Source organism: Acomys minous (genome assembly GCF_964271855.1).
Source record: "Acomys minous genome assembly, chromosome: 6".
NCBI classification, from domain to species: domain Eukaryota; kingdom Metazoa; phylum Chordata; class Mammalia; order Rodentia; family Muridae; genus Acomys; species Acomys minous.
The window spans coordinates 46133039-46151730 of NC_140487.1; the positions used below are offsets into that span (position 1 = coordinate 46133039).

The 18692-nt window shown below is 41.8% G+C and overlaps 2 protein-coding genes across 2 annotated transcripts in view; both read right to left on the reverse strand.

Moving 5' to 3' along the window:
• Nucleotides 1-7693: 7693 nt before the first annotated feature.
• Nucleotides 7694-7852, reverse strand: LOC311599851 (small ribosomal subunit protein eS27-like; the record flags this gene model as incomplete). Its single annotated transcript, XM_084785906.1, has 1 exon — nt 7694-7852. One exon carries the CDS (start codon nt 7850-7852, stop codon nt 7694-7696), a length of 159 nt encoding a protein of 52 aa, XP_084642032.1.
• Nucleotides 7853-15417: 7565 nt separating this feature from the next.
• GRID2 (glutamate ionotropic receptor delta type subunit 2) overlaps nt 15418-18692 on the reverse strand; it is a 1382318-nt gene continuing 1379043 nt past the window's right edge. Inside the window, exon 16 of the mRNA XM_084785474.1 lies at nt 15418-17844. Within this exon, the coding sequence (XP_084641600.1) occupies nt 17686-17844 (159 nt within the window). The 3' untranslated portion in view covers nt 15418-17685. The remainder of the gene's footprint in view (nt 17845-18692) is intronic.

The window sequence follows — 18692 nt, forward strand, 5'->3', positions numbered from 1 at the left end:
TTTTGATGGCTGCATAAGAGAAAACCTCCTTTTAAAGGAATATTTGGGGGCACACTGGTTTGCTCATCTGCCTCAAATTCCTTCCTTCCTCACCTAGGATCAGCACATACATGCTCTTACTCAGCTTTCACAGAAACAGTCCCTGATGCCTGCACCAACATCCGCTTGTGGTGTACTCTTGCAGTACCTTATATTCATTTTCTTTAGTATTGGCACTCGTTATCAAGTAATTGTTAGCGCGGCTGTCTAGCAGTCATCTCTTCTGTCTCACTGCATCCTGCCTTGTGAGGTCCTCTGTTATGGGGTCTACTGTGCAAGCATCATCTGTGAACCTGGCTGCCTTTCCCCAGGTGGGTAATCTTCATTGCTTATTTAATCAGTGCTTGGACCAGCACTCTGGAAGATATTCACGAGAGACACAAAGCCACCATACACTTTATGCTGCTACGTACAGGCCCTTCCCTATAACTTCCTCATACCTCCTTGTCCCAACTCTCAGTGTTGCTTTGTACACGTCCCTGACCAGTCAGGTACTCCCAACACATCTTCATGCAATCTTACCTTAGGCTACTTCCATTTTCCCATGCAGCTCATAGCAAAGTGAACAATGCAGGATATCCTGGAAACCTTCCCTTGAGCCAGACTGTAGTTCACCAGAGGCCCCTGTCACCTTGCAGACGTACCAAGTTGCCTTATCCCCAAATTATGCCCAAGTGTCTCCTTTTGCTTTTCCTCTCTTATCCAGGTGAAGTTGAGGCACTGATGAAGCTAGATAATGTAGGATCTGAGCATCTGCTTCTGTAACTTGATCAATCATGCTTCTGAATTTACTCATTTTGATCCGGAATGTACTATTCCCACAATGTGCCAACTTGTTGTTATGCATTCTTCCTCAAACTTATGACTTGATATGTGATCCAGATCAAAGTAAAAGTCCCTGTTGCAAATTGACATGCACTCACCTGTAAGCTCAGCTCCTGGTAGGTCCACTAGCACACCAGGATCCACTCCAGGATCAAACTGTTTGATGCAGGTGGTGCGGATTTGCTGCAAGAGCTTATAGGTCTTTTCTGTGATGAGAGTGTGCAAAATAACATATGTTTTCAAGCTATAAACATCCTCTCGTGACATGGGGTCAGCTCGATATATGCTCCATGTGATAGAGATGCCTTTAAGTATGATTAAAATTTGATGCAAACTTTTACTCAAAACCAATTTCCACCTGAGTCAATTGATAAGTGACTTAGTGCTCTTATCTCCTGAATGTGGCATGTATTTTCAGCATCCAGCCAGGGCTAATAAACATGCTTCACTTAGTAGCAAGGTGATCAAGGAATAAGGACCTCCCTATTTCTTTGACAGTATCATCACCAGCTTGTCAAGGTCTTGAATTTTTGTAGGGGTAATCGCCCACTCTGTCCAGCACGTGAATACTAAGTATTTTTACATGTGTTCTTCCTCCTCCTTGGGTGCAATTAAACTGACAATTGAAGAATGGACCACTAACCTTTGATAGAAGGCTGAGTGTCAAAAAACTCTCTAAAGAGAACTATATTGAGACATAAATTTTAACATTATTGCCAAGGTCTTGAGTACATGTAAATGCTTATGCCAAGCCAATGTGAACTTCCGATAGTCCTTCCTGATGAGTTTGCTGGATGATTAGCAGCATGACGAGGGTCACCTTCTATGATCCATCTGATACTTTCAGGTGCCAGACTAGCAAGTTACTCAGGTACATAGTGAAGACTGCTCTTCCTATATCAACTAGTAGTCTACACCTTTGAGAATGACACAACATCTTTGTTGTTCCTTCTAGGACGTGGACATTTTCCTGATTTTCTTGGGGAAGGGATGTTTTCAGAAACTTTAACTTACTGTCTACTGCTATTCTGAAATTTAATGAAAAGGTTTATGGAGCAATCATAAGGATTCTGAAATTTCCTAAACACATCCACCCATGTTATTTAGTTTTCTAATACTGTAACGAAATAGCCAAGGATAGGTTCTTTATAAAGAAAAAAGTTTTAACCAATTCACGATTTGTTCATGCTGTTATAGCGTCCATGAGTTTGTGTCAGTCCTGTTGTGTCTGGAGGATACTGCTTCCTTGGAGTTTTCCACTACCTCTGGCTTTGCGAATCTTTCTGCCTTCTTCTTCTTGTAGATTCTACAGCCTTGAGGGGAGAGGTTTGTTAAAGACATCCTATTTAGGTCTGAGTTCTCCAAAGTCTTTTACGTTTTACATGTTGTCCATCTGTGAGTCTTCAACCTAAGTACCATCTACTACAATAAGAAGCTTCTCTAAGTCAGGCTGAGGCACTTATCTACTGAAATATAAGAGTGTCCTTAGATAGCATTTTATTGCTATATTCTTTTAGCAGAATAATGGTAGTAGGTTTTCCCCTAGACCCATGACTTATCTAGTCTCGGGTCCTTTGGCAGAGTTCTTTAGCCATTTTATCAGAGCCAGATATGGGTTCTAGTCCATGGCCATAAATCCAATTAAAAAGTAATTATTTACCACCATGATATCTGTGCTACTGTTGTACCAGTTTTTCTTGCAGGCAGATTGTAGGGTACAAGGTTTGTGGCTGAAATTATGGTTACTTTTCTCCTCTGATGGCATGAAGAGTACCTTCCAGCACAATGAATGATCGTCACTAGAGTTAAAGCTTCTCTTGGGCTCCAGGTTCATTTCTCCATGTTTGGTCATGTAAGCCAGTGCTGTCTTCTGCGATAGGGCCTTACAATAAGGTGGTGGAAAGTAACCAATACCTTTGGCAATAACCTGTGATGTTTGCAGTTGGTGGTGCTCTGGGGGGTCTCTTTGGCTGGAAAAGATGCAACCAACCCCCTTCTGGCACTGGAGGTTTTACTTGTTGGTATCAAATGTCTAGTTAGAGCATTGTATCCCCTATTATATGGTGACTCCAGTTAAATTCTTTTGATATATGCATATATTTTTTGATTTAAAATCCTTTCATAATGTATATTTAGGATGTAGTGGGTTTCCATTGGCTTTTCAAAAGGCCTTCAATGTTAGTTACCCCATCCCTGTGTTACCTTTTTTACTTTGCCATTCCATCTACACCTCACTAATCTTCCTGTTCCAGTTTCCCCATTTATCTCTGCTTTAAAGTTCTCTCCTAGAGATTATAATATAATTATATCATTTCTCCCTTCCATTTCCTCCTCCCAAATGCAATCTCTCCTACATCAATTTTTTTTCTCTTTAAAATGTATGGCCGACTGTTTAAAATTAATTGTTGTTGCACATACCACACACACACACACACACCTTCATAAATATTACCTGCTCAATTTGTATAGTGTTACTTGTAAGTATCCATTGGTATTGGATAACCAATTGCTGTGTTTCTTCAGGAAGAAATAATCCTGAGGAAGACTATTTCTCCTGCTCTCAGCACTCTTTAGTTGCCTGTAGTTATTTGCATAGGGTCTGCTCTCCTTGTCCCTTACTGTCTACTAATTTCTGTGGTTATTTGTACTGAAACACACATAACTAAAGCTTAAAAGCTACCATCTACATGTAAAATAAAATATTCAACATTTGTCTTTGGGGATCTGGGTTATCCCACTCAGGCTTGTTTTCTTTCTTTTTTTAATATATTTTTATTAATTCATTCATATTACATCTCAACTGTTATCCCATCTGTTGTATCCTCCCTCCCTCCCGCTTACCCCCTACTCCTCTCCCCTGTGACTGTGATTGAGGGGGACCTCCTCCCCCTGCATATGCTCATAGGGTATCAAGTCTCTTCTTGGTAGCCTGCTATCCTTCCTCTGAGGGCCACCAGGTCTCCGCATTAAGGGGCCATGGTCAAATAGGGTGCACCCAAGTTCATATGAAAGTCAGTCCCCACTCTCCATTCTCCACTCAACTGTGGAGAATGTCCTGTCCATTGGCTAGATCTGGTTTGGGGTTCAAAGTTTACTGCACATATTGTCCTTGGCTGATGCTATAGTTTGAGCAGAACCCCTGGGCCCAAATCCGCCCATCATAATGTTCTTCTTGTAAATTTCTAGGACCCTCTGGATTCATCTATTTCCCCATTCTCCCATACTTCTCTCACCGAGAGTTCCAATAGGATGTCCTCCCCTCTATCCCACTTTCATGATAAGTGAAGACTTTCATGAGACGTGCCCCCTTGGGCTAGTGTCCAGATATAAGTGAGTATACACTATTTGAGTCTTTCTGCTTCTGGGTTAACTCATTCATTATGATCATTTCTAGTTCAATCCATTTGTCCACAATTTTCAGAAATTCCTTGTTTTTTTATAGCTGAGTAGTATTCCATAGTGTAAATGTACCACAGTTTCTTTATCCATTCTTCTACTGAGGGGCATGTAGGCTGTTTCCAGGTTCTGGCTAATATAAATATGGCTGCTATGGACATGGTTGAGCATATGTCCTTATTGTGTGCTGGAGCATCTTTTGGGTATATTCTAAGGAGTGGAATAGCTGGGTCTTGAGGAAGCCGTATTCCCAGTTTTCTGAGATAGCGCCACATAGATTTCCAAAGTGGTTGTACTACTTTGCATTCCCCCCAGCAATGAAGGATGTTCCTCTTTCTCCACATCCTTGCTAACATCTGGTGTCACTTGAATTTTTGATCTTAGCCATTTTGATGAGTGTAAGATGGAATCTTAGAGTCCTTTTGATTTGCATTTTTCTGATGATTAAATACATTGAGCATTTATTTAAGTGTTTTTCCGCCATTTGATAGTCCTCTGTTAAGAATTCTCTGTTTAGTTTTGAGCCCCATTTCTCAATTGGTTTTTTGGTTTTGTAATGTTTAATTTCTTGAGTTCTTTATATATTTTGGATATTAGACCTTTGTCAGATGAAGGGTTGGTGAAGATCTTTTCCCAGTCTGTAGGCTGTGGGTTTGTTCTCTTGAAAGTGTCTCCTGCCTTACAGAAGCTTCTCAGCTTCATGAGGTCCCATTTATTAATTATTGACCTTAAGGCCTGGGCTGTTGGTGTTCTGTTTCAGGAAGTTGTCTCCTGTGCCTATGTGTTCCAGGCTCTTTCCCACTTTTTCTTCTAGCTGATTTAGTGTCTCTGTTTTTATGTTGAGGTCTTTAATCCACTTGGACTTGAGTTTTGTGCATGGTGACAAATATGGGTCTAATTTAATTTTTCTACATGTAGACATCCAGTTAGACCACCACCATTTGTTGAAGATGCTATCCTTTTCCCATTGAATAGATTTGGCTTCTTTGTCAAAAATCAAGTAACTCTATGTGTGTGGATTCATCTCTGGGTCTTCGATTAGATTCCATTAATCAACTAGCCTATTGCTGTGCCAGTACCGTGCTGTTTTGATTACTATTGCTCTATAGTACAGTCAAGCTTGTTTTCTAACTTCATCCATTTCTTTGCAAGTTTCATAATTACATTGTAATTTGTTATCCATTTATCTGTTGATGGCCTTGATGCTTCCAATTTCTGGTGTTAGAATTGGATCAATAATGCAGTAAGATGCAGAGTCCTTTGGGTATATGTTCAAGAGTGATATAGCTGGATCTCCTGTAGATCAAGTTTCAGCTCTTTGAGGAACCTCCACACTGATTTATATAGTGCCTGAACCAGCTTGCACTCTCCCCAGCCATGAATGGATGAGTGTTTCTCTTTTCTTGCATCCTCACCAGCATTTGCTGTCAGTTGTTTTATTGAACTTGGCCATTCTGACTGGCATAAGGTGAAATCTCAAAGTAGCTTTAACTTGTAGCTTCCAGATGATTAAAGATGCTGAACATTTTTAAAAAGTGTTTTTTGGGCATTTGCATTTCATCTTTTTAGAAATCTTTGTTTAGTTCAAATCAGACAAAATCTTAACCCATTGTTGGATTAGCTGGACTGTAGCCCATAAGTCATTCCAATAAATCCTCTGTGTGTGTGTGTGTGTGTGTGTGTGTGTGTGTGTGTGTGTGTGTATTCTTTCTACAAATTCTGTTACTCTAGAGAACCCTGACTAATACAACACTTTTCCTTTGCTTGGAAGCAGCAGCACACACTTTCAGGCCACTCCACTGCTGCCTTGTTGTTATAGCCTTAACTGTCTCTGTCTCTAATGTCTGTCTCCTTCATTCTCTTATTATTATAGGGGGTATACCACAGAATCCAGAATAATCTCCTCGTACCAAGATTCCTATGGACTCACAACATCAAAGCCCCTCTCCTTTCTATGGAATATCAGATGTTTATAAGATTAGGGAATCAAGGAACATCTTTGTGATGTTGGCTATTTGTCCTCATACACCGTCAGTATCTTATGACTTTGGAAACTCTTGCCATAGGTCTTGACAGGTAGGGTTTCTAGTTTTTTTTATCTAAGTCACACTACCTGGCCTCTGCTCTTCTATCAGCCTGTGTTTGTAGTGCCACTGTGTAAGCGCCTCAGTCGGTGGTAGCCCTCCTGAAGATGCTTGGACTAGAAAGATCACTGTCTCTCAGCAGTGCTAATGTTTCTGGGAATGGAGAACCAATCCTGTAAACCCAGCACTCAGGAGACTGAAGTAGGGCGATTACAAGTTTAAGACAAACTTAGGCTACATAGCAAAATCCTGCCCCCACCCCAATGACAACAAAGACAGAAAGAGGAGACTTAGCAATGTCCCCTTGATTTATTTAGTTAATTAAGTGTTTTCTGAGATTTCTTTGGAGGCTTTGGTCTTTAGCATGAAATGCAGTGAGGGATGTCTCCTTCCAATGCCTTCCTTTGCCCCTTTTCTCAATCATGTCACATTTCTACCTTATTTCTTGTTTCTGAATGCTTTCATTGAGCTTAAGAAATCTACTCTAGCACATTAGGCCTTCTATCACATTACACCCAAGTGATAAAGTTCCCCTGTACTGCTAAACCATCTTTTTCATTCTTAGCTGATGTGCCTTCTAAGTCTACCCCCAAAGATTCCTTGTAGGTCATGCACTCTGAGTTTCTATCTTTAGCTATCTGAAGATACTACAGGATTTTGATGAATTTTTTTTTCTTCCAAAAGAGGAACAATACTTCTCCAGGACACAGTGCTTAGCATTGGCCCTAACTCAACATCTGTAAATTATAAAGTAGATTAGTTGCATTTCCTTGACAGAAACTGCTGTTTTGTTTGGCATCTTATGTGAGGTTTCCATATGGTGTCAAGAGAGTTGGTTCCCATTAGCCATGGAGAGCAGGAAAGCAGGTTTCTCTGGCAGCCGAGGTGTTTCAGCCAAATATGAAAGTCCAGGCAAATCCAATAATGTTTTCTTTGAGTTTTGGGATTCCCATGTCCTCTGTCAGGGTCTTGAGTTTTGTATGGTTAATTTGTGTGGTGAGCTTCCTCTGCAGTTCTGGTGGATGCTTTAATAATTGGGCCTTTCCAGCCTGTACTGCCCTCTGGCTGCCATAGATGCAGGTGTCAAGGTGGTTTTCTTAAGTCTACATTATGGCCACCTTGATGCCTGGTTACTTTGGGTCCATCATCTTTTTTAGAGAAGTAGTACTTGAAAGAACCTACCACATCTGCCTTTTATGACAGCCATTGTCACCATTTCACTCCAATGGTAAAGATGTTAGTAAGTCAGTACTCTCTTAGCTTATATCCTACATCAACACAGATAACTTTTTTGAAAAATCCAAAATGCGTTTATTGGGGTGGTTCCCCTCATCTTGAATTGGGGGCTCTCAGTGTTGCTTCCTCCTGAAGGAGCATCTTTCTGTCAATCTTGCTTTGCTGCCCATAGGCTGACAGAGAACAGTGGAGCAGCCAACATATAAGACTATCATTTGTGCATGGCTAAAGACTGTGGTGACTTTATAGCATCCCGGGCATTTAACATCCATAAAGTAGGATGTTAAAGCACCAGGTGCTTTTTCTTGTGTTTCCTCTTCTCCTCTTCTGGAGAGGGATAATGGAGGTCCTTTGTGAGAGGCGTGTTCTCATGAGGAGGTCATCACCATGCAAAAGGCCACAGATGACTTTTAATAGTTACCTTTCAAAGGAAATCGCACATCTCTAAGCTCTGACAGAGCAGTCTTGTGTTGTGTGACCAGTGAGTGGTTCCTGGCAGCAGTTCATATCCAGACCATTTCCAGTACAAAATAATTTAGTCTCTCAAAAGTGGATCCTTAGACATTCCTATAAAATTACTTGTTAAACTGCACATAATTATGTTTCTATTTAAATATTTTGATAGTGTACGTGCTTCATTTTACTTTTAATTTAATTTCTTCACTCTGATAATTAGATTTTGCTTTGCTTTTGAAAACCTTTTTTTCAATTAAACTTGCCATTTCTTTTAAAGTTATTAACATATATCAATTGTATATATTATACACAACAATAGACATCATTATGACACTTTTGTACATGTATATAATGTATTTTAGTTCATATACCCTTCTCTGTTTACTCTTCCCACTTCATCTGACCCTTTTATTCTTCCCTCTGGGGTCTTCTTTTACTTGTGTGTCTCTGTGTGTGCATGGGACCCAGTGAACTTTATTCGAGTTGCTTCAGAAGCATAGGTGAGGGCTTATCTCCGATGAGCACAGGCCCCTCTCTAATGACTATGCTATTGAAGAAAATGCCTCCTCCTCCACCATCAACCTTTAGCTGCCTGCAGTTCTTCAGGAAGTGCTGCGATCTCAGAGTCCCTCACATGTTCATGATAGGAGGTTAACAGTCCCAGTGTTGTACAAGGCTTACATAGGAAACCACAGCTGCTGCTCTGAGCTAAGGAGTGCAACGGCCATGTAATGTCTCCCCTCCCCAAACCAGCATTGCCTACCACTGCATTCCTTCCCCATGCTCTTATGTTCTTTGTGCCTCCTGTCACACAATGTTTCCTGGGTCTTCTGGGAGTGGGTGTTGATGTCTATTTGAATTGGGAGCGAGCATTCAACAGTCATTTATTTCAGCACCTAGTTCTGTTGTATGTCTGCAGTCTCTACTACCCCGCCCCCCCCCCCAAAAAAAACAAGCTTCTCTGCCCAAAGCTGACAGCCACACTACTGCATGGATATAAACACAGCTATTTACAAGAGAATTTGATAGTCATATCCTGTCCTCTTAACAAAGCAGTAGCACCAGCTTCCCTACTATGGCTTTCACCATGCTAGATGTGAATTTGCTCCTATAGAGAAGCCTCAACTCAAATCCAACAAGAAACTGGTTAATTATTTCCAAAACATACGTGTCCTAGCTCCACTGGTGGGCACGTTTTGCTTGTCTGCTTGGCGGTCGAGCGCCAGGGATCACAGCTGAGTATGACGCTGATGATCATGAATCTACTGCAGCTGCAGACACGGCATCTTGTGTGCTAAGGATCTGGTAACAGAGAGGATCTTTCAGCTCAATTTAGGTCTTCTGCCTAGAGCATGTGGTATCATCAGCAGTAGAGTCTCACCTCCTGGTTCTGGAAATCAGCAGCAGCATTGCTGCTGCTTGTCGGCACAATTTTTATTTTAGCTCTTGAAAGAGAGTGTCATGTAGCCCAAACTATCCTCACCTGTCACTCTGTAGGCAAGGATGCCCCCGATCTTCTGACCCTCCTGTGTCCGCCACCCTGGTGACACCACACTAAGCTTTATGCAGTGGCTGAGGACTTAACCAAGGCTTCATGAATGCATGGCAGCGTGCAGGCAGAGGCAGTGCTGGAGAAATAGCTGAGAGTTTGATATCTAGATCCACAGACACAAGAGAGAGAGAGAGAGAGAGAGAGGGAGAGAGAGAATATCTCTGGGCTTTTGAAACCTGAAATCACACCCCCAGGTGACACATTTCCTCAAACAAGGCCACACCTTCTAATCTTTTCAAATAGTGCCATTCTATAGTGACCAGGCTTTCAAACATATCAACTTATGGGGGCCGATCACATTCAAATCACCACACATACTTTGTAGCACTAGACCCACTGCATAGCTGATATGTCATGAAAAAAGAATTCAGAGGGAATAAAAATTGATATAAAAACCATAACATTAGAACATGAAAATATGAGATCGGACCATCTCTAGAAGGTAAAGTAAGCCTTTATACTGAAATCAGATTAAGTAAGGACAGCCTATACATAATTACTGGAAAAGTTAATAATCCAGTAACTATTGTAGTTATTTTCCTATGGCTGTGACAAAACACCATGACCAAGGCAACTTACAAAACAAAACCATCCAATCAGCTGACCAACCAACCAACCAGCCAACCAAAAAAAGCCATTTAATTGTCTTGTGGTTCTAGAAGGTTAGAGTCTGTGCTGGTTGAGCAACAGCATGCTGGCTAGAACAGCTGAGGGCTTACATCATTCCCCCACATCCTGGATATATTTTAAATATATTTTTAAGATTTATTTATTTATTATGTGTAAAGTGTTTTGCTTGCATGTACATGTGCAGACCAGAAGAGGGTATCTGATCACATTACAGATGGTTGTGAGCCACCATGTGGTTGCTGGGAATTGAACTCAGGACCTCTAGAAGAGCAGTCAGCACACTTAGCTGCTGAGCCATCCCTCCAACCCCTATTTTAAATATTTTAAAGCATATTTTAAGTATGTATGTGCATGTGGGCACCATCGGGGTACAGATGTGTCAGCTTCCCCCTGGAACTAGAGGTAAAAACAGTTGTAAGCTGTCACACATAAATGCTGTGAATTGAACTCAGATGTTCTCTAAGAACAGAGTGAGTTCTTAACTGCTGAACCATCTCTCCAGCCCAATAGCTCATGTCTTGATCCACAAACAGGAGGCAGATAAAGGTACACTGAGGATGGTATGATTCTTTTGAAACTCAAAGTCTGTTCCTAGTGATACCTATCCTCTGAAAGGGCCAAACCTCCTAATCCTTCTCAAACAGTTCTACAAACTGAGGATCAAGTATCCAAGTAAGTGAGCCTATGGGGCCCATCCTTATCCAAAGCATCACACTAACTAACTAATTTAGATTGTAATTTTCCTAAGTTTTTTTTTGCTTGTTTCTTTGTTTATCTTATCTGAGACAATATCTCACTCTTTGGGAAGGCTGCAGCTCACCACTTACTCCTACTGCTAACAATGGAAATTTCTAATGCACAAAGTTCATAAAAGTTAAAAGTAAATGACAAACTGGGAAAATATTTACAACAAATTTTATCCAGGCATACAAGGAATCTCAGTATTTGGGAGGCAGAGACCCAAAGATCATCAGCTCTGATCAGCCTGGCACATATGGGTCCCTGTCTCAAAATGGGCAAAGAATTTTACACATTGTGAGTGTAATATAAATGTTATAAAAGTAAGGTCCTGGATTCTATAAGAAGGGAAGTAATTCCTGAAAGAAAAAAATAGATAAGTATAAGCACAGGTAATTCACGCAATACCAATAAAAGTGGTCCATGAAGATGGAGGGAAATCCAGCCTGGAAATGCAAATAGGAAAGTTTTAGTGAAGTCAGCACTCAGATGCCTTCCTCAAACATTTTAAAGATGGAAAATGACACAGAAGGCAAAAACACACAGGACAGAGAGAATGGCTGCAAAGGCAATAATTAAAGGACCAGATAACATGGAAACTTTCTCTTCCATTCACAGGAGCAGCATGTGGTCACCGACGAACCTACTACCCTTCAGATACACAGCTGCTGGGGGTGCTGAGAACCGGAAGGCAAGGGTGCACAGCGGAGGCTGAAGGAGGATAAATCCCACTGAGCTGGATGCTGGCAGGTGCCAAGTTATGAGTGTTGTGTTTCCTTTATTAGCTTTCTCTATTCTAAACTGAACCTGTGCTCATCGTAGAGTACTAAAAAGGAACGGCACTTTCATTTCCTCTCAACAAAGTTTTCAAAATATCTATCTTTTCCCGCTGTTACTTGGAGGATGTTTAAAGTCTGTTTAAAGGCTGGAAACTTTGTACATAGTATGGCCATGACAGCACTACAAGAGCGAAATCCTTGGTACCATGAAAAGGAATACCTCCGTTCTTCAGCCAATGATAACATTTAAATCTTGGTCCTCCTGCTTCCTGAAGAGCTAAGAATATAATGTCTGTTCCATTGCCTGCCGGACAGAGTGTTTAGGATTGGATCCACGCCTTCATTCAATACAGGTATATTGAAAGCATACAAAAAAAATTCAGCTACATCAATTGCTTTTCTCATTATCGTGATCAAATACCTGACAAGAGGCAGCTTAAGAGAGGAAAGGCTTATTTTGTTCAACAGCTTGAGGAAACGCAGTTCCTCTTGGTGGGGAAGGTGTGGCAGCAGGCACCCGAGGCAGCTGCTCACTCTGCAGCCAGGAAGCAGACACAGGGACGCCTGTCAAAGCTACTTTCCCCTTTATTTAGCTCAGGGCCCAAGCCATTGGCGGTGGTACTGCCCATGCTCAGTGTGGCCCTCCTTCTTCTGTTAAACCTCTCTAGAAATTCCCTATGGAACATCCAGAGGTTTCTCTCCTGGAGACTGCAAATCCCATTAGGTTCACAGTCAAAATGAACTCAAAAGGGCCAAAGAGAAACGCCAGATGGTAGCATGCAAGGGACCACAGTCGAGCAAGATGGTTCATGCCAATTCTCTCCTGGCCGTTTCGCTGAGGTGCAGACCAGGACCAAGCTTTTTGACAGGGTCTCTAAGACAGCGGATTGGTTCCCACCCAGTTCCACTACTCACCGGCTGCCGTCCTTACCTTGTTTTCAGGTGAGCCTTGCTGGCTCAGTGTCTAACTCATTCTCTGTTCCCCCCTACTCTATCCCCCAAACTTCTAACCCTGCTTCCTCCCATTAATCCACAGACTGGGTCCAGCTTCTTTGTCAAACACTGCCATCGTAGCTTCTTCCTTTTCTCGGGGACTTGTCTCAGCTGATAAATGCATACTTGGGGCCCCGGGACAAGGTCCTTCTCTGACTCCAGAGCATGGCTATTATGACTTTGTCTTTGTTTTGTCCATTTGTATCTGGAATGAATTTGACGAAAACGGAAACAGACATGTTCAGGATCTTGTTTTCGTTCTTTCAAAGAAGATTCTACTTGCTGCCAAAGCTTGTTCATCTAGTTAAAGAGAGAAAGAAATCTACCAACTTTCAGTATTAAAAAATGTTTATTTATGGAGAAAAAGGTTGCTTATGGAAAAGTTGGTATTATATTTACACTAGAGACCCTTGAAATGGACATGAAATTATATTTTGTTGCAATAATTTTTTTTTAACCAAAAGTGTTTTACATGGCCATTCACTCTAAAAATGAATTGTATTCAGGAAACAGTGGCTGACATTTTGGCTTGATATTTAAGAATATTTTTATTAATGTCGGTTAGAATTTCTCTAACTCTGTACTTACAGGTACTCTGTTCATTAGAAGTGTCTGCCTACATGCTAGACTCTATGAAGAATGAGAGAGGGTTCAGGACAGAAGCGTGAACATGCGCACACCGTGGCCATTTCTTCAGCCATCAGTGTAAGCATGGTTCTCTGCACACTGGACAGGACACCGAACAGTTTTCTTCTGCTGCCGACTTGCAGGTACCACACTACAGAGGCTATTGCTGTGGCTCTGTAGATTGTTTCTTTATTCTTAACCCAACGTCTGCAATCCATTCACACCGATTCAAGCTTTATCAGGCTCGTTTAGAACAATCAGTTTAAAACCCAGGAAGCCTTTTACTAAAAGCAGTGAGCTCTCGTAGCTTTCAAGCATATAGAATTCAGACATGAGTTTGCAGAGAAGCCCCCCTTCTCACCATTGTGGCTACTGGCTGTGTTCCATCTACTGCTGGAACTTCTAACATGAATTCTCTGGAAAGTGCGGCACTCTTGCCAGCTATGGTCTTTGCTTAGCTACTCCTTCCTGTAAAATGCTGCCTTCACTCTCCCCCTCATCCCATATGTCTGTCTCTCACCAGGCGATTTCTGCATCCTGTTGGGGCAGAGGGAGGGTTGATCGCCTCTGACTTTTGGAAGTGAGGTACAGTTTTCAGATGAAGGTTCATCCGGAATGCTCACGGTCAGTTGCCTCAGAGTTTCCTAGCATTTCACTGGAATTGTTTCCGGCTCACTTGCATGTAAGCTTTGTTAGGACATCTTATCCCTCCCATAGCCTGTGCAGATAAATGATAAACCAACGATTCTGGGTTTTGTCACTGAGTTTTAAAAACTTAATGAAGGAATTGGAGTTCAAACAGGGAAGTATTTATGGACAAAATTTTATTGATAAAATAACATTAAGGATTTCTGAACAAATTAAAAATCTCTGGAAAGGAAAAGCATCCCAGATAGATGTAAATAAGTATGTCCATGTGTGCGATGAGGAAGGGTTTTCTAGTTTGGGCCGCTTATGTTAAGCAGCATCAGTAATAGTGAGGGTTTTATTTCTTAGAAAGGAACCATGACACACTTCTGGAAGTCACAAGAAAGGGTACTGTGAGACAAATGTTGTGTGGCATGAATGATCCATCTGCCGAGTCTTCATCACTCTGATACCTGTTTCAACATCCTAATTTGCCTCCCTGCTTGGCTTTGTCTGCTGGTCCTCAGCCCCGCTGACCTGTAGAATGTCTTATTTCATAAGCGTGGCCTGCCATTTCAGTGACAGCTTTCCCTCCTGGCTTGGGTCTGCTCTTTGCTGGGTCCTTTGGCCCAATGCCTCTGACCTTGGGTGGCTGCTGCTTTGAGTCTGCCTGGCTGTCTTCCCAAAGCAAGCGGTGGTTATGAATTATAATAGAAGACATTGTTTTAAATTTTAAAGTTGCTTTCCGTATGGAAACTGCAATATCAATGTCTTAAGGTTTTTTTCAAGTCACTGAATGCTGTTATTTGGTTAGCCAATCTCACACACAGCAAGGAAAAGGCTGTTGATTGTTTCCTATGCTATATATTTTTTTTTAAATTAAAAACTGAGATCAATACTAAATGAAAACATTTTTTATCCATTTCTTTCCTTCCTTCATCTAGGATCTTGAGGAATGATTACACTGGAAAGTTTTCTGTTTGAGGTTCGTTACTCTTCTACATATCAATTCTATCTCTTCTTTCTGCATAACCGTTGCTCTATTGACTCAAGATAATGTTCATAGAAATTTAAGCTACTCGTGGGGGACATGGGACTATATTCTAAACTAGGAGAAGCTCGTGGATTTTGAGAGGAAGCTCCTCCCTTTGACAAAGTATTGTTGGGTACCAGCGACTTCATCCTATTGCAATTTCAACTTCCAGGTAAAACTGAAATAGAGTTTTATCCTGGGGTGGATTAGAGCACGCTCACCCATACTGAACTCAGATTAGATCAGCTGTTCAGAGTCCACATTAAATCACCAGAGGGAAACTCCAGTCAGGCTCAGCCATGAAGACAGACAAGAAAGTGGGTGGCGTTCCTCCCTGTTCTACAGCTTTATGGTATGATGTGATGTGATGTGTGTGTGTGTGTGTGTGTGTGTGTTGTGTGTGTGTGTGTGTGTGTGTGTATGTGCCTTTGTTTCTGTGTGTACATGTGTCTGTGCCTGTATATGTGTACATGAGTATGTTCATGCATATGTGCTTGGGCGTGTGTGTGTGTGTGTGTGTGTGTGTGTGTAAGTGAGATATCTGAGACTTATAATCAGGAGCACATTTTGTCCTCCAAATGTTAGATAGGGAGTAGACAAATAAAAATTGTAATGCCAGAAGCTATGTTTATGTGAGGCATAAAATGATAAAAGAAGAAACATATCACCACATTCTTGCTTTAATTAATATCTAGGAATTTCCCCTGATAGACCACTTGTAATTGTTCAGGCAGTCATAGATGGCTGAATTTTATGTATCTAGGCTAATGACTAACCCCTCACTTTATTTTGGGAGGCCTGGGCTCCATCAGAGCGGTTCCTGGTTCCCTGAGCAGCGGTAGCCAAGGTGATACCATGAACTCCCACAGTGTGACTGGTTTTCTGGAACCAAGGATAAGTCCTCTACCATAAGCCTTAGGGATAGCATTTCAGGATGGAGGCTGGCAGGTCCACGTGTATCTGTATGTTAGTGGTGGAGTGTCTATGTGGCTGTAGGGTCCTGCCTTTGCCCCTTTACTTTACCTTTGTCATTATGAAAAGCATTAAAATTTCTATGTTGAAACCAGATATGCAAGATATCATTCCTTGAACCCTAATCTTCATTGTACCATTCCGTTTGTGCAGGGTAAAGGCTGGGTAAGAGCATGCCCTTGTGACAAATGCTGGTATTGTATTTTGAGGCAAGGATGAAGAACCTATGGTGATTAAAACTGACATCCAACAAGGTGCTTTCACATACAGTTTTGCTTCTCACAACAGCCTTGTGAGGTAGGAACAGTAGATAATGCTTTTATTTTTTACTTTTCAAAGACAGACACCAAAGACCATAGGATGTAAGTGATTTGCCCTCAGTCATAGCAAATAGCTGGACTCAAACTTGGTAACACGTCTTCACAGTCTGATTTTCACCTGTAAGATACTGCAGGAGAGTTTCCGGTTTGATTGCAGATTGGGGAAAGTGCTCTGCAAGTACACATATTATTTGCTTACAAGTGAGCTGACTTAGAGCCAATGCTTCGGTGGCTAGAGACCACTGGTCACTACTTGCAGAGGCTCTGAGGGAAGAGGATGTCTATGTGCTGGCTTTTAACTTTGTATATTAGATGCTCTAGGAGTTATTCTGGGCTCCCTGGATGCAGTTCTCATGGCTATAGTCCAACTACTACAGACTCTCTAGGTTGACGTAGCTGATATTTTCATTGGAATGTAAATTTCTTGGGGCAAGCACATGATTTACTGTATTTCCAGAATTCAGTGCAGTGCTGGATCATTACAAAAGCTGAGTTCACAAGGACTTCATATGCTTCATAAGATGCTTTGGAATTTTGTTTGTAACAGATTATTTTTTGCATGGAATAGACCTGGAAAAACTCAGTTGTCTTGGTGGAAGTGTGATGTACAGGGGCACTGCAACCCTAGGTGGTGAACAGTATCTAAGTGACCCTTGGTTACAGTGAAATTTGACTTTTTATGGATTCAAGTTAGAGGCTCTTCATTAGCCAAGAATCCATGTAAAATGTGTACATTTTGGTCTCTGAGTAAAGGCAATGTTTTTTTTTTTTTTTTTTTTTAGCATGGAGAAAACTAGGCCTGTGGTAAATATGAAGATGGCATTATTTTAGTTATATGGAGAGAAATCTATGACAAAACAGGATTAATCAGAGTCACAACTAATTAGGCGAGGGCTGGAAGAGAGCTCTTGTTTCCTCTGGTTAAGTTTGCCAAGGCACATGTTCCTTGGTCCATCTTATCTCCTTGTATGCTGTCCGTCAAAGTCTGAGGGTCCAGGTGAATCCTGAACAGGTAAAAGTTGGGGATAATACTGCTGTGACTCAGACTTGGACCTCAGTGTGAGTGCTCTTGACCAGGACACACAGACATATAGTCCACAAACAGTCCACGATGAGCAAGGATCATCACTGCCAGGCTAATGGGCTGGCCCAGGCCAGACTCAGGACCTGCGGCAGAAAGCAGCAGTCAGTTGCTACCTCTTCAGTGAGGTGAATGTAGCAGGTGTCACAGCCTGGTGAAGAACAGCTTCCTGAATGGAAGAAGAATTTCAAATCTAGGAGACAGTGTATCAGCTCACCAGTTTGTGGTACTCAGGATCAAATGAGGCCTGAGATCAAGAGGTGGGTAAGGGCTCAGCATCTCCAGGGATGGTAGAGGCTATGGGTCATCAAGAGGCCTTCCTACTTGTGCTGAGTGGTGCAGGCCATGGCTGGATGCCTGGTTTTTCCAGTTATTACTGCCAAGCTTCAAGCATGGCCTTAATGGCCAAGCATTGCTTCTTTCAGGCATTGCAGTTTCATTTGGCAGGGCTGGAGCCTGTGAGGAAACAGAGCATAGGGTCACATCAAGGTTGAGGAGTAGCTTTGAGTATCTTGCCACATCTTATAAGACACTGGCTCCGCTTTGAATGGCCACTGAGAAAAGGAGGAACACGATGCCAGCTATTTGAAACTTCTCAATTATGGCTTCATGGGTTTCTTGGACCCCAGGCAGCCACCAGGAAGCAGAGCATATCAGCTGCTGGTTCTATAGAATCTGTTACAGGGAGGACACTGGCATTTGGCCAAGTTGGGATTAGCATAGTTTTGGAGTAGCATAAGGTTTGGGATATCATCAACCAGAAGATGAAAACAGCACCATTTTTACATGGAGAGTGGGCAATATGCTTCCCTAGTGCTGGTCCTGATGCCCAGTCACACATGAAATCCCAGTGTCTGATCCCTCAGATTCTGATTCTCAAATGTAAACTGTTAGTGATTTGTTTTAGACTCTACATGAGCTTTAGAGAATATGCTGATTATTCTAGTTTTAGGGTTTTTTGTTTTTTGTTTGTTTGTTTTTGTCAACACAACACAAGCAACCATCTTGGAAGAAAATGCCTCCACTAGCTTGATCTGTGGGCATGTCTGTGGAACACTTTCTTGATTAATGATTGGTGAGGGAAGGCCCATTCTACTGTAGAAGATGTCACCCCTGTGTAGTTGGTCTTGGGTTATGTAAGAAAGCAAGCTGAGTGAGCCACGAGGTTCAAAACATTTTCCTCCATGGCATCTGCTTCACTTTTGGCATGTAGGTTCCTGCTTTGAGTTCTTGTCGTGGCTTCTCTTCCCAATGGACTGCAAGATGTAAGAGGAAATAAACCTTCACCTCCCCAAGTTGTTTTG